The sequence below is a fragment of the Mustela lutreola genome, chromosome 3 (assembly GCF_030435805.1).
Source record: "Mustela lutreola isolate mMusLut2 chromosome 3, mMusLut2.pri, whole genome shotgun sequence".
Classification (NCBI taxonomy): Eukaryota; Metazoa; Chordata; class Mammalia; order Carnivora; family Mustelidae; genus Mustela; species Mustela lutreola.
Genome location: NC_081292.1, coordinates 112,934,501 through 112,951,812, shown reverse-complemented (window position 1 = coordinate 112,951,812; position 17,312 = coordinate 112,934,501). Strand labels below are relative to the sequence as shown.

At 34.3% G+C, this 17,312-nt stretch overlaps 1 protein-coding gene across 2 annotated transcripts in view; it reads right to left on the bottom strand.

Moving 5' to 3' along the window:
• Positions 1–351: 351 nt before the first annotated feature.
• The window catches only part of SLC35F5 (solute carrier family 35 member F5), a 40,092-nt gene continuing 23,131 nt past the window's right edge, over positions 352–17,312 (bottom strand). For both annotated transcript variants that reach the window (XM_059166684.1, XM_059166685.1), the window contains 6 exons: positions 16,452–16,556; positions 13,056–13,215; positions 8,499–8,589; positions 3,990–4,144; positions 3,394–3,487; positions 352–1,171 (listed from right to left, as the gene is read on the bottom strand). In XM_059166684.1, coding sequence (XP_059022667.1) covers positions 3,412–3,487; positions 3,990–4,144; positions 8,499–8,589; positions 13,056–13,215; positions 16,452–16,556 — 587 coding nt within the window. In that variant the 3' untranslated portion in view covers positions 352–1,171; positions 3,394–3,411. The remainder of the gene's footprint in view (positions 1,172–3,393; positions 3,488–3,989; positions 4,145–8,498; positions 8,590–13,055; positions 13,216–16,451; positions 16,557–17,312) is intronic.

The following is a 17,312-nucleotide window of genomic DNA, read 5'->3' as shown; positions in this document are numbered from 1 at the left end:
TTGAAGAGAAATGAACTATTCTCACACGACTTGAAAAGGAAATGGGTCTAGATGAATCCTGAGACATGTTCATCCACTGATGTTCCACAGTGAACAGGGGCAGTTGCACAAGAAGTACACCATAAAACCTAAGTTTAATAAGAGTTGTAATTAAGAGTACTTTATATTGAAGCTTAGTAGAGGAAAAATTCAAATGAAATTTTTAAAGTAGAACCTTTTTTTGCCTTCTTTGGTATTTTAGTCATTAATTATTTATTTAGGAAAAGTAGAGGCATCCAGGTCTGGAGTAATTGGGCACATTTATATATGAAAAATAATCAGAAACCAATTAATAGATCTGTCATACACAAATACATATATATAAACATTTTATTTTAATAATACTCTTTATCACTTCAATTTAAATCATTCCATTATGAAAATGTCTTAATTGAAGACAGAATATTTCTTCAAAACTCTAAATTAAGCAGAGCTTTAACCATTAAATTTACAGTAATAGAGCCTTTAGAAATACTTAACTCTTCATTTTACAATAATATTTCCCCTTTAAAAATTTGTCATAGTTTGTCACAGATTTAAAATACAAGGCACCTAATGCTAGGAAAGGATAATACAGTTTATGTAGTGTGATCTTTAAAGTCCCACTAAATTAACATGGACACACTTGCATAAAATTAAGCATTTTTTCTGTGTTGTTAATTTGCAATATTCTACTAAACTCAAAAATATAATCCGTACCTATTATAGGCAGCTTACTTCATCACTTTATCTGTTAAGAAATACTGATCTATATACTTAAATGATTTCTTGAAAACATTTTCATAATATAGGCCAGCATTTAACAAATAATATGTGAAAATAAAGTGTCCAGAACATTAGAATTCTATTCCTTGATTAGTCAAATTATTTCATCAGCTGAATTCCTTGAGATGTGTAAGGCAGGTTGGTCCTTTAGAGGGACTGTGGATTGGAACTTCCTATAACTGTAGTGATATGTACACAGCTACATAGCAAAGTACTTCATTATGAAATGAAGAAAACCGATATGAGGAAAATATATTTTAGAGTTCCAAACAACTGAAACTGTTATTTTTCAGACTAGGCACTGAAACATTTTCTACAAAAACTTGCCAGAGATTGTCTCTTTGCTGCATAATGTTCCATTATCAAGCTAAAAATAAAAACAAACATAAAATCGTCATTAGTTTATAACCGTCACAGCTTTAATTTTCTAGTTACTGCAAAAAGCAAATTATCTTAACATTGAAATATATATCAAACACAGTTTATGTACTTAATAACTGGATACTGGAACTGGAGGTGAGTACTAAGAACTCACAGAAGGAAGTTCCATACTACTGTTGAAGGCTGACAGCCAACACTGCTTAGTAAGACAGCATAGTAACAGTTTTATTCATGGCATACCCCATCATTACCCCATGGAGACAAGACTCCTGCCACACCTGTCCTTTAAACACTACTGCAGTCCATCTTCACAATCTCCCCTTTATCCAACTCTCACTTCCAAAAATACTGAATCCTTGCCTGGGTGGGGGTGGGCATGAGTGTGAACGTGGGAATAATGAACAGCATACTAGGGAGAGCGTGCATAAATTACAGTACTAAAACGCTTTAAAGAATAACTGTATGGATTTTTTTTTTTAGCTTGAAGATGGCAAGTAAACATATTTAGTTCCACTCTGTCCCCAAAAGCTCAGGAGACGAACAATAAAGGGATTTTTTTTTTTTAAGGAATAAATCACATGAACAAAGAGCAGAGCAGAGACAAGAAAACAACAGCCAGCCAGATCTCTCTAAAAAGAGGGGTGAAGGAACACCAAAGAACAAGAAAATTAGCTTGGTTTTTAGAAAAAGCTACACATTCAGTTACCCTGCCTAACTTTTCACAGCTTGTCAAGTGCCTCTTCTCCAACCCAGGAGAAGATGTGAGGTTTATTTTCTATAAGGAGTAAATAGAGGGTCTCTGGACTGGGGAAATGCCAGGCACAATCCAACATGACTCAGTTACCCGAATAACACTTATATAATCATAACATTGTAAACACTGCTTATAAATCTATCCAGAATTATACAATAACTACACTGAGATCAGGAGGTGAGAAGGCAGGTAAATTGGGTGGAGACAAAGGAGGGGGAAACTTGAAAGTAATCTATCCTCATCTACCAAAGTGGGAAAATAGACTGATGATGCCTAAAATGGAGAAATCAAGAAATAAAAGTATAAGCAGGATACTTAGAGAGACTGTGTGTGGCATGGGTGGGAAAGCAGGAAGCAGGGATCAAAACAAGAGACTACGAGTTTAAAGTGATTCCTCAGAGTAGGACAAGAGCGAAAGCAGAACAGGCAGTACAGAGTGGGTGGCAGCTGCTTTGTACAAGAAATCTTGTAGAATTCTAACTCTGTGAACTATGTGCATGTATAACCATCATAACAATAAAAGCTAGAATAAAAAACTGGTTGACCAAAGAAACCCAGAACCAAGACAATTAGCCCTAGGTCAGAGGTAAATTTACCATGAAGACAATAACAATTAAGCTTCAAAGTCTAATTTGAGTGCAGGGAGTTGACAGTAGCTGTTCAGTGTTCTAGGTGAGCCAGGGAAGCTCAGTGCAATCAGGAAACATTTCAATATAAAAGGGACCTGAAGCTCTCAAATTTCAATAATTTACTGTGATCTCTCACTCTAAATGAATATATAATCACTTTTATACATGCCAAAAATGTATGTTGGATGTATTTCAGGCATTCATTCAGTGAAAGATAAAAATACATAAAAATACATAAAATATCATGTACTCATTTTTCATGTCATAAATATAAGGAAAGATAGTATTTCTTAAAATTTTTTAGGAATGGAGAAATGTTCTTGAAACAGTAAGTGAAAAATCCTAGTCAATCAGGATATACACTATGCTAGTTAGGGAAAACACACACACATGTATAGAGAAAAGACTGGATATACACCAAAATAATACCTTTTTTTTTTACTTTTATACTACAGGAAAAATATCTTTCTAAAGTGTACTGTTACATAAAAAGATATTCTTAGTATGAATAAAAGTAATAGTTAAACGTTGGATCACTTCATTTGCATAGTTTCAACTTACCAAGTATTTAATACTTGCAATAATCTAATGAGAGAGGGACTACTGTAACCCCATTCCACAAATAAGAAAACTGAGGCACAGACAGGTTAATAACCTTGCATAAGATCACACAGCTAAGTACATGGAGAAGCTAGAATTGGAACCCGGGCAGTGTGACTCTAGAGCTCGTCTTTTACCTTCTAGACTATGCTTCCCTGAAAAAGCTAATTACGGAAAACCAATTCTGTATTTGAGCATTATAGGAATAAAGAAGCTTATACAAACCTGGACTACAGACAACAGCTAACTAGCTCCATCCTCCTGAGAAACACCATGCATAGGAATGAGACTCTCGCACTGTTCACTGTCTTCAGGAACCCTTAAAAAAAATTATGGTAATAGTTAAGGAAAGCTTTAAAACTGAAAAGAGCTCTTAAAAATGATCTATTCCATTGTTTGATGCTGTGAGATCAGAACTAAAATTAGGGCAAGATTTCTCAACAACTTGCCACAAGTTCTGATTATAGTAGGATGCAAAAATAAAAATCTTTTAAAAAAGAAAAAACTGAAAAAATCTGAGGCAGTGTTATCATGTTTTATTATAAATCTTATTCACACCAGTGAACATTTTTTCTACGTTTAAATTCATTACACCAAAACAATAAGCACTTAGGTTTTACCTGTAAATCAAAACATTTTTTAAAAGTAGTTGTGAAGAAACTATCTTACCACCCAAAGTATCTCAACAACTTATTTTACCTGACATAATACATATATAAACAATAATCTTTCAATAATTCTTCATACTAGGCCAGCATATGATTTCCAGTTTATTTAGCAAGGAATATCTTTTTGAAAACTTATATTAGAACCAAACCTACCTCTGAATTCGATGTTTTCTGCATATAAAGGCAAAAATTCTTCTGATTCCCACCATCACAGGATCCCAATTATTATAATGGCATAAGAGAGTCACAATAAAAAATGAGAAAAATACAGGGATAGCGCCTGCAAAAAATAACCAAGAAAACTGCACCTAAAAATAAAAACAAAAAAAAAAAACCCAAAATTATCATTAAGATAATTTTCTCCTTTAATATAAGTTTTCCATTTATGAAAATTTGCAGGAATAATTTAAAACACCAAGAATACTAAGCACTGACAGTATGTTATTAAGTATGAGGATTCAGAAATCAACGTATGATTCTTGCTTAAATTACCAACAAAATTATGTCCTGTTTGGGAAAGGGTCTAAAGGAAAGCCAGAAGGCACACTTTTCATTTATTAAGTGTAATACATCCGGGAGCGGAATTACAAAACGTTAAACTTTGTCTTCTACATCATGATGCCCTTTTTCTTTTTTTTTAACTGATTACTGCTGACTTTCAAGTAGATCCTCCCCTTCAGTGTCTAAAGTCACCTTCAAAAACTCACATTTTTAAAAACTATGTTACAGTATGCTGGGATATGTTGTGCTATGTGACAATGTCTTAAAGATGGCACCAAAAACAGATAAACACTTAAGTGCAACTTTTGCAAACCTTTTATTAACAATTTGCAAAAAATTCTAATCCTGACTCTTAAAACTAGTTTGTTTCTGTAGTAACAAATGAAAAATTTCAAAAGGAAATCATGGCTAAGTAAAATAAAGATGACAAATAGGAATACTTTTACTAAAATGTGAGCCAGAAAAGACAAGCAGCAAGCAGAGCTGATGAAAAGCCCCTCAGATATCATCAAAGCTAAGCCCCCAGTACATCATCTTATCAGGGTTCTCAAGAAAATTAAAAATAATGAGATGCCATAAAGTGAAGAAACGCCATCTAGATACAACAAAGATCAAAAAAATTGTCAAAGAAGGCTGCACTGACTGAGACTTACTGCAACCCACTGGTGTGATCTCCTTCAAATAATGATGAAAATAGTAACTCCTGTCTTTAAAATAGATCAGAAAAACTGTGTTTGCCCTCTTTAAGTGTTAAAAAAAAAAAAAAAAAAAAAGTGAGGTTTAGGATCACAGGCAAGACTCCCTCTGGTGGATACTACTTCATTTCATAGGACCATTAGTCAGAGTAATGGGGTTTTATGAGAATATTTTTTATGAGGGACTCACAATGCATAACACAAGAATAATCACTGACAACTTTTACATTGCATGTCCTGCTTGACTGATACACACATGGGCTTTCAGTCTAAGACCCGGAAAAGAGCATTCAGTAAGAGAAACTAAAAAGCCTTCATGCTGTTATCAAATTACTGTTATAACATATTCCAGGAATATTTGCAAGAATATACATAATCAAGAAAAACCATGATACACTTATATGACCCCAGACCAGAAAAAGTATGAAAACTGAAGACTAATGAGTTAAAAATGTAGACAGAATTGATAAGAGTGGCTTCATAAATATTCAGCCTATTTTATAACTGAGTAAAAGCAAACTTTGTAAGGTAGGTAAAACCCTAGTTGACTTTTAAAGACCAAGTTCCCTTGTAACAACGCAAGTTATTTATGTCGCCACATAATAAAAAACTTATAATTTGATTCCCAACAAGCTATGAAGACAATTTTTCACATGAAGACATTTATTATAACAAAATATTGTCTACATTACAAAAAATATCTAAAAACCTGAATATATGTGAATACAAATCTGAATACAATCAGAGATGCTTCCTATTACACAAAATACCAATTATATTAAATAGGTAATGATTTATTTTAGGCATGATAAAAGATATTGATAACTGCTAATTTCAGAAACTATATATAAATACAGTTGGCTATGAAAATCAAAAACCCCGTGAAAGTAGATTTTCCTGTTTTTTATTTATTTATTTATTTTTCCTCCTGGTTTACATAAGAGAGAGACAGAGAGCATGAGCAGGGGAGGAGCAGAGGGAGAGGTAGCTAAGCAGGGTCCCTGAGACCAGGCTGAATCTCAGGACCTGGATCATGACCTGAACCTAAGGAAGCTAAAATGTAAACGGACTGAGCCATCCAGAAGTCCCTCCTGTTTCTACAGCTCTGGGGCACACCCTGCCACTTTTTCTAGAAGGTATCCTCTTACCCTCAATTCCCATGCACCAAAAGGCCCACCCCCTACTCATTTAACTGGCTAATTCTAGGTGTGAAGACAATCAAGAAAGGACTGGTTATGTTTTTCTAATTATGCAAACAATTATTTGTTTATTTATTTTCATTTTCCCTTTTCTTCTGTTTTGTCCTATCTTGAAGTATTTGATTAAACAAATTACATAATCATTTAATAAAATTAGGTCCCCTGTGACAGATCTTTTTTAATCCTAAAATTAACCTTCAATTTTTATTTTTCAAATCTGCAAAAGCTGATGTTTTCAAAATATAGTACAGAAAAATTCATTTACATAGTAGTCTACCAAAATCCTCTAATAACAATACTTCCCCAGTTTCACTAGAGCAAGTTTGGTTGATATTCAAGATCCTGAGATGTGGAAGGATCTCGCTATTATTCAAATCTGTAAAGAACCTAATGATGTGTAACTTTAGTGTTATGTACATTTTATAATATTCACATTCTTTTAAAATTCATGGTACATAAGATAATTCTCAGCTAAGGAGAAGCTGTTTTTAACCATGACAAATAAATAAGAATTCACTGAGTCATGAAACAAAGTAAATATCAGCACAGAATTGTTTAGAATATATATCACTTGGAGTATTTTGCATTTATCCTATGAACTGCACAAAGATCTAAAGAAAAATCACTTTAAAAATCTGATTCTAACTTCAATATATTATAAGCCTTTGGGCTTTTAAGTATTTCCTCTTCAAATTTTATTAAACCAAAGCGCGCGTGCACACACACACACACACCATTTTATTACTTAATACTTGGGAGTTCAGGGGAGCCTGGGGGGGTCAGTCAGTTAAGCATCCGACTCTTGATTTTGGCTCAGATCATGATATCAGGGGTGTGTTACTGAGCCCTGTGTTGAGATCAAGCCCTGTGTTAGGCTCCAGTTGGGCATGGAACCTTCTTAAGATTCTCTCTCTCTCTGCCTCTTCCTGCTCATACTCTTTCTCTCTTAAAAAAACAAAACAATGGGCGCCTGGGTGGCTCAGTGGGTTAAGGCTTCTGCCTTTGGCTCAGGTCATGATCCCAGGGTCCTGGGACTGAGCCCTGCATCGGGCTCCCTGCTCGGTGAGGAGCCTGCTTCCCCCTCTCTCTCTCTGCCTGCCTCTCTGCCTATTTGTGATCTCTGTCAAATAAATAAATAAAATCTTAAAAAAAAAACAAAAACAAAAAATCAGGGGCACTTGGGTGGCTCAGTGGGTTAAAGCCTCTCCCTTCGGCTCCGGTCATGATCTCAGCATCCTGGGATCGAGCCCCACATCGGGCTCTCTGCTTACTGGGGAGCCTGCTTCCCCCTCTCTGCCTGCCTCTCTGCCTACTTGTGATCTCTCTATCAAATAAATAAGATCTTTAAAAAACAACAACAACAACAAAACAAAAAACAAAAAAACAAAGTTTGTAAACTTTGAACTGAGTGATAAATGACTACACTACATCTTTTAGTACTATATATACTATGCCTCTTTTCTCCTTGTTACTCCTAGAAGCAGTAAAGAAATTCCTTGCTTCATGCTGTGGGGAGAGATTCTCTTTTCTGTGATGTTACCATTGCCAATGTTTGCCATAAAAATCCCTGCATCCATACCAGGACATCACAGAAGAGGAACAGAGCACCTGCCCTCCTGAGTCCTGAACAGAAATGAGCATTTGCTGAGAAACATAATTCTATGTTGCTCATATCTATAATGTTACTGCAGTATTAAGGAATCTTTGGAATTTATCTTAGGAATCAAAACACTACTACTTATATAATAAAATATATCCCATCCCCTATTCTATACCACTGACTTACCAACAAAATGTGGAATAACCAGCTCCCAAACTGGACCAGAACTATATTTAAGATATTGTCCTTAACTTAGAAATTAAGAAAAAATAAAAGTTAAAAATGTATGAGATTATCCATTTCTTTGGTACTTTTTATATCTCTATATAGTAAAGCACCTTAGAGAGGCAGAGCAGGCACCAACTATTAATCATGGTTGTATGGCTTATAATTTAATCATATGTCCTAACTTTCACTACTCCATTTAAAAAATCCATCTAAAATGGGGGTACCTGGGTGACTCAGTTGGTTAAGTGTCAGATTTTTTATTTCAGCTCAGGTCACAATGTCAGTGTCATGAGCTCGAGTCCCAAAGGGGCTCCCTGCTCTCAGCAGGGAGTCTGCTTGAGATTCTCTCTCCTCTGCCTCTCTTTCCCACTCATGCTCTCTTGTGCACGTTCTCTCAAAAAAAATTCATCTAAAATATTTAATGAACAGTTTGCCTTACCTTTTGCATACACATGTCAGCTATTATGGACAGAGGTATTGTAAGGCTTAGTGCAAGTGTGCCTATCAATGATGAGGTAAGAAAGCAGCCCCTAAAAAGGAAAAAAAGAAAATAAACATTTCCATATGAAAAAAGTAAAACCACCAAAGAAAATATAGGCATGAAATATCAGGAATAAAGACAAAAGCTTAGGGCAGATTGAGAAGCCATAAAGCAACTAGGATGATTTTTTAAAGTTTACCTTCAAATATTAAAAAATCCAAATATATAAGAATAAAATTTTCAAGTATTTCATACTATTTTCAAAATTTGCTTACACATACTATTCAACATTGGATGTACAGCTTCTATTTCACTAACATTTTTTATACAACTGTCAAAAGAACTCTTATAGTTTTGTAATACCTAGCTAACAAAGAAAATAGCTTAATTAAACTTCAGGATATTACTTCACAACACAGACTTTTAAGAAAGTAGATAGCCCAACTTACGAGTCTGTCAGCAAAGCAAAAATATCTCACTCTCATGAAAATTAAAATAGTCTTCAGATTTGTGTTGCTCTTTTGGTTTGGGTTAGCAATGAAAAGAGCTGATAATTTTTAAAGTATACTTCCTTCCTGTTTTCCTTTTTTGTGGTAATTGTTCTAACCAAAATATAAGTTCTTCATTTTCTTTTCACCTTGAATTTTCAATGTTGGTATCAAATTTTGAATTACCACTCTGGAAAGTTTTATTTAGTTGAAGGGAAAAAATGAAAGGAAGCATTATACCGAATAGGTAAGCCATTTATACAGACTAATAATGTGGATGTATAAAAAGAAAATAGGGGTGCCTGGCTGAGAGCATTCCTGCTCTCAGGGTCATGAGTTTGAGCCCCACATTGCAGGCAGAGGTTACTTACGGAAAGAAAGAAAGAAAGATAGATAGATAGATAGATTAATTAATTATAAGCCAAGATAAAACCATAATGTATATAATTAAGAGACTCACAGAAATTCTAAACTACTAAATTCTAGCTCAGTATATGACAAAATTAATACTGTCCTGCAAAAAAAGAGCCTATCTCTTGATAAAGTGTCACTCAACATTTCAACAGAGGCTATACCATCAGTTCTTATCACTGCAGTAAAGAGAACTCAAGCACTAGTAGTTCCTACCACACATGAGCTGCTCTGTGAAAAGACAGTTCAAGAGGTCAAAAAAATTTTTAATGTGGCATATGTTTTTAGAGATTTATAACACAAAGTACAATCATGAAGAATCTGAAACAAAGTATTAACAAGAAAACTGTTTGACTTACACCAGCTTTTCCCAATTTAGCTGATGGTTGAATCCTTTTGTCATCTATTATCATTTCAGGGACTTACTTTAGGAAATGCTGAGACAAAGAACTAGGTACTATCATTCAACATCTATATAAATGGTACAAGATTTGGGCTTAACAATGCACCTCAGTTTGTTTGTTTGTTTTAAATAAAAAAATCAGTGACAATTCTGTATCTTTAAATTTACAAAAAAAAAAGCTCACAACCACACTTTGAAATCTGTAGTTTACTACTCAGCACTTGGATTATGTAAGATGAAGTTTACTGTTCTTTTTATAGTTAAACATACAATAATAACCCTGATCCCCCCCCCCCCCGCCAAAAAAAGGGAATCATCCTACATGCAGATTATGAGTTGATTTAAATGTATATTTTCTTATGATTTAAAAAGATGTAAGGGGCACCTGGGTGGCTCAGTGGGTTACAGCCTCTGCCTTCAGCTCAGGTCATGATCCCAGGGTTCTGGGATCGAGCCCCACATCGGGCTCTCTGCTCAGCGGGGAGCCTGCTTCCTCCTCTCTCTCTCTGCCTGCCTCTCTGCCTACCTGTGATCTCTGTCTGTCAAATAAATAAATAAAATCTTTAAGAAAAAAAAAAAGATGTAAAATATATAGAGATAAGCTTCTTAAACTTGTTCGGTTGCCAAGAACACCCAGAATTTAAGGGATGTGTTTGTTTCATTACTGATTGGTTTGCTGCTACTGAGCCGTTACCATTAGTACTCTTAATCACTGGAGTGTCAAAGTATATATGAAAAATAAACTTTCTTGAGATCCTGAAAAATCCATTCTAGGTAAGGATAAACATAGCTTTTATCATAATATAAGACTATGAATGTCCAATTTATCATTCAACAATACATACTCATATACACATTTGGGAAAATAAATAGTGTTCCCTCCATGGGGATTGATAATGCAATTCTCTATCAAAATCTAAAATCCATATGACTGACTTAGTCTTTTCCAGTTACAGGCATTTAACCTGCAGCTTACTTAAGTATACATGCAAAGATAAACAGGAGGATATTCAATGCTACTTTATTTACAAAGCAAAGCACTGGGAACTTAAAATGTCTACCAATAAGGAACAGGTAAAACACATTATATTCTACCTGGTATGTAACATAATGGATTGGAACATAATATACTAGAATACTACGTAGGCTTTAAAAAATGAATTGAACCTAACTGCTGATATAAGGAACAGGTAAAACACATTATATTCTAGCTGGTATGTAACATAATGGATTGGAACATAATATACTAGAACACTACATAGGTTTTAAAAAATGAATTGAACCTAACTGCTGATATGTAAAGATTTACAAAACAATCAGGGAAAAAAAGCAAGTACAAAACAATATCCACAGCAAGTCCTCATTTGTGTGTTAAAAGTAAGACAGATTGGGGGTGGATCAGGAGACTGATACACACTTCTACATGGGTAAAAAATTTTGTAGAAGGTTTAGAAGTTAATAATGGTTGCCTCTGGGAAAAAGGAATGGAGATTTAAAGTGAAAGAGAGAAAACATTTCCTTTTCATTGTATATCCTTTTGTAAACTTTTGTACGTATTATTCTTTTCATTCTAAAAAAGTTAAATTTAAAAAATTCTAAAACATGTTATTTATTTAAATGTAAAGTTTTCTAAAGGAGCAAAAAAAAGCTCACATAGAGAGACTACATGTCACAACTCCTACTTGATCATCCCCTAAAGCCTATATTAAATTCTGCTAATCATAATAAAACTCTCTACTGTATGTTTAATTAAAACTGGAGCTCTCAATAAAGAATGAGCATTTTAATATTTGTAGTTACATAATCTGTTTATTATGAGTCTTAATGTAATAATGTAATAGGCATCATACTTAACCCTTCTCTAGTCTAACGTCCAAAGAAAAATTTAATAATTGCTTTCAAATCTATTACTTTGCCTTGAAATTATCTAATTTAAACTAAAATTCCTAGAAAACATGAACCTGTATTAAAATACAGTGAGTACATAATTAAACTGTAGTAAAAAATGATGGAATATCAACAATCCCTCATGATTCAACAGAGTTCAATCAAAAAACTACCAATAAGTAGTTCTATCTGTTCAGAATCAAGAGTAGAGAGAGGCAAGAGAAACCAGAGAACAAAAGAAATACCAAAATTGATAGAAAAGAAGCAATAGGATGAGAGAGTATACAATATATATTAATACAGAAGATAAAATATGTAAATCTCTTGGCTTAAAAAAACATAGCACATAAAATACACATAATGAAAGATGGAAGATTGAATGAATAAATGGATTCTGATATCAAAGTGTTTTAGATCAGTAAAGAAAACTTAAGGACATAAATTAACTATAAAATAAAGTCTATCTTTAAGTGCTACGTGAAAGGGAGTAAGCGTGGAAGAATATCAAGAAAACCGAAATTTCGCTAATTGAGGAGAGGGAAAAGTACAGGTAGAGCATTAAGGAAGTCTTCATGGAAAAGGCTATTTTGTCTCAGTCTTTTGCAAGGGATAACTAGTCAGTGGTCTTAATTTGTGTATCGTAAAATCCATTTAGGAGCTTAAGAGTACAATTTGTGGTGTTTTTTCGGTTCCTATTAGATAGTAACATGACTAACTTTAAAGCTCTGTATTTGAAAGATTTCTTAAATTCCATACATGATATTGTCTTCAAACTATTTTAGGGTCATTACCACACATCAATATATTTGATACAACATTTCAAAACATGTTAACATCTCAAATTAATCAGGGTTACATATCTATCTCACTTATATGAAAAGTGCTAAGAATAAAACAAAAAAAGTCTATGAACAACCATTCCAAAGTCTCTTAAGTTCCCTAGATTCTCACTCAGAACTCATGTTATTCATATTCAGAATATAAACCTCCATTAGATAATGACACCTTTCATCTATATAACATTCTACTTTTAAAACACTTCTATAAATTTAGATCATTTATATGCATTCATTCATTCAAATATGTATTCAACAAATATTTATTGAGCTCCTTCTACGTATAAGGTATTACTCTATACAGTCAGTGTACAGAAGTTAAAAAACAAAGTTCCTGCTCTAGTGGAGTTAATTTATTAAAGTGTGAAGTGTGTAGGGGGAGAAGGTGTACAGAAGAAGCCATCAGAAGACAAAAGAAAACAAATGCTTAAACTATCCAAAAGTCCATGAGCTGGTATCTAATAAATCATAGGGTATAAATAGTACATACCACAACCACAGGAACTCTGAGAGAACTGTTCCAATAAGGCCGTTAATGATAATGCACATTAATACTACTTTATTGGGGAACTCAAAGTCCTCAAATCCAGTATAATGAAGTAAAAAGAAACCTGGCCATAAGAGCAGCAGATTAAACAGACCTACAAAACCTAAATATGTATAAAAGAGACAACAGTTAGTAACTGAGATTCATTTAAGTTTTTCAAACTTATAATGCTGTAATTAGAAAACATTAGATTTTGCACAAAGAGCTCCAACAGGTTTCCTTAACTGGAACTTCTCTTTCTCTCAGTCAGACATATGGGCAGCTCAACATCGGAAAAAACTGTACTAGCAACTGTGGTCACTGAGTCTTCAAGATTCCACTATTCACGCTGCACAGAGCAACTACTACAGAATAAACCACTAATTCAAAAAGAAAGGTTGTTAACCTTAGCTACTAATAAGTTAGTGACTTCAAACTTAATGAAATAACTGATATATCTGTGTGTATGGATATGCAGCCCAAATTAATTATGGGGAAGTAGACAGTCTGCTCTCTGATTTAACACATATTTATGTTTAAAGCACCTGTGCTATTGCTGGGAATAACGGAGAAGTTTCCAAACCAGATATATTCTTGGTCCTTGCTTTCCAGGGAGCTCATAAGCTAACTGGTGAGATAACATATATACACAAACAGCTCCTCAACTTATGAACTACATGCAGACTATCTGTAAAGGAAGGCTGTAACATTTAGTGCAAAAGTGTGTGCTCTGCAGTCGGACTGCCCTGAGTTCCAATCCCAGCTCCACCATTCACCAGTACTGTAAACCTTATACAAGATGCAAAACCTCTCTTAAGCCTCAGTTTTCCAACCCATAACCATAAAATCACATTTAATTTGGTTACTGGGAAAATTAGATGAAACACTTATACAATATAACACAGTACCTGGCATAAAAAGTTAGTAAAGGTAAACTATTACTACTAAAGAAATGTAAGTTTAATGTTACTACATGTGAATACAAAGACTATAAAGGAAAAATTTACAATTCTATAGTAATTTTTATTGCACTTCCTCTACAGTTGAACATCATAGATCCATTAGGTAACTATAGAGCTTACTTAAAAGAAACTTAAATCACAGTAAATATGTATTTTGTATTTGTTCCTAAATAATAAACTAGAATTTAGGATGCCTAGTTAAATCTAAACAGGACTGGAGTGTCCATTCTCTATTTGCTGCTAAGGACTTAGAACCACCCACCATCTCTGAAGAACTGTCTTGGAGAGCAAACAAGCTTGTCTTTCCCATGAAGTTCCCACCCTGATCAGCCCACCCCCTCTACAGCCCACAACTAACTCATGAAGGATGCACAAGGCCATGCTCATGGCTGAAATCCTAATGGCTCAAGCCCAGAAGGTCTCTGAGGAGTACCTTCTTCTTCACCCTCCTGAAGTGTTATCTGCTCCTTCACCCTCCCCTCTTCCTGTTGCCCCGACATGCCCCAAACTGGGCCAAACCTCAGTTATACATGAGCCCACATGGCTCTTTCTGATTCTCTATCCTGCTTTTCTTACTTCCTTGTCAGTTTTCCCTGCAGAGTGCCCCTCAATAAATCACCCACAAGAAATTCCTGTGATTAACATAATAAATAAATAAATGTAAATGGGGGGGGGGGAGAAATCATATCCTGCTTCTAAGATACCCAATTTAAGATAACTAGCGATAAAAATAAAAACAAATCAAATGACACATACAAAAGGGACCAAGCTTACACAACATTAAAAAGCTGTAATTAAAACACCAAAATTTGGCATTACCAAAAACCAAATCTAGTTTGGGGTCCCTGAGCTAAATTAAGTCCACAGAATCCCACATAAATTAACAACCTTTAGACCTAAAGACAAAGGTCCCAATTGCTTCCACCTATTCTCCAGATTCTTCAGAATCTGGCCTGCGTATCCTCCTATTCTTCCCTAAAGTGAGTCTCCAGTCCAATCACATAGATCTACACATTGTTCCCTGTTATGCTCTGCTCTATCCCCATGCCTAAAGAACCCTGCACAACCCAATCCTAATGTCTTTTCTGTCCTGCCTATTGTAAGGTCCAGGTCAAAATAATACTGTGTTACATTATATATGAAGAAGACCAATCAAGTTACATGACTGTGTGTACTGTAGTAACAATAAATTGAACAATTTTTCCTGAAGATTGTCAGTCTTAAAAAAAAACAACTCAAAAAATATTAGCATTTTGTTCCATTCCAAGTAGAATTTTCTATGACTCTAAAATAAGGCATCACTAAAGTTACCTTCATACTTAAGGTATATTAATTGAATTCCATATTTAAACTTGAATGATCACTTGGTCTGGTAGCTTTCCAAATGTTTTGTTTCTGTTAATCATCAGGTGAAGATATTCAAACACTTTTTAGCAGAAAAATATTTTCTACAAATTAAATTATAATGCAAAAGCCCCCAAAACAGAACTGTTTTAGCTGAAGCAGCAAAAGAGTCTAAGAACCAGAACCATGCGTGCAACTCTACTTCCTCTCACCCTTCACAGGATCCTCTGCAAATCAGTTTGAAAGCTACTTATCCAGTCCAATTTCCTCATTTTGCAGATGAGTATGAAATAAATGAAATTAGAACAGCCATATTCCTGGTCTCCTGATTCCCTATTAGCTGTACTTCGAACTTTCATCACCAGGCTTTTTTATCTAGTGATACTCAGGTATCTTTAGGAAGACATCTACAGATATCTAACAGAGAGCACAAGTTTTTTACTGAGCTAATACAAGGCAAGGGAAGAGCTTATAAATCATATTAGGTATTTTATTTACCGAAATTAAGAACTGATGCTAGAAACTACAATTGGGTAATTTGAAAATCTTTATCATAAAAGAATCTATATCTTAAAGTGCAGTGGTAAGCCTTTAAATGGCCCTTGACTTTAAATGAACAGTACATAGACTAGAATGGTATTATATATATATATAATTGGGAGCAGTTTCTCCAATCTAAAGCTTCTAACAATTCAAAAATAGCAAAAGGTGTAATACAGCAAGTATATTCTTACATGCCTAAAACAGTGTAATTCTATCATAGCAATGAAGAAAATATCTGATTCAAAGGCTAAAGACATGAAAGCAAAAAAGGCATTAGGAGGAATTTCTTTCTTTACCTCACACTGAGGAAACGAGCATTCCATCACAGGTGCAAACTAATGCAGGGCAAGGTATGAGAGAAACACTGAGACTGGACTTCATAATCTTTAAAATCTGATGGTTTTAAAGAATTATATGGAGAAGAAGAGAAAGGCTTCTTTATTCCCTCCAAAAACAAAACCCTAAGTTAATCATTCAAAGAAAGTAGCCTTACAGGTAGACATATTCTTACCAAAGAACATTGGAATATCCAACTTGTCTTCTCTGTCTACTTTTCTCTTAATCATAACAATATAGACAGCATAGAGCATAGCTCCAACAAGAGACCAAATGGAACCTGTAAAAATCAACATAATGAATTAATGCATTTGTTCATTAACTCATTCAACACACACTTATTTAAAACCTATGTGTCAGATGTGATTTCAAGAAGTACACAAATATGAAAAAATAAAAGTAATCCCACCTCCCTCATGCCCTTCAAGAGTAGAGGAAGAAGTTTAACGAGTGAACAAATGCATGCAAAAACATCCAATGATCTAGCCAAACATGCATGATATAATATTAAAACTCATATAAGCAACACTTTGTTTCTAAATTCTGAAACGCAACTTCATATTTTCCCCTACATAAACAATTTCACCTGACACTGTCTGGCATAACAATGTTTCCTTCCATCTCTAAGCCACTGCTTATACAGTCCTCCCCACTGTGACCTATCATCTTTATTACATATTCCACTACCATCTTCAAAGCCCAGTTAAAATTCCCACTTCTGCCACAAAGCATCTCCCTCTCCTCCATGAACTTCCATCCTCCTTATCTTCTATTTTAGACCACTTAATACTTACATGGTTAGTATAGAATTATTTATTCTCTAGTGGTTTCATTTTATAAATCTAATGATTAAAATCAAGAACTCCTTGAAAACTGCAAACACATTACTTATACTTTCTATTGTTCTAAAATATCTAACATAATAGAAGGTAGTATAGGCATAATAAATATTGGTTCTCTTAATAATTAACTCATTCTCAAAAACATTTTGGTAAGTCCTTAAAAATAGCTAAATTAATGTGCCGTCTGGCAAGTG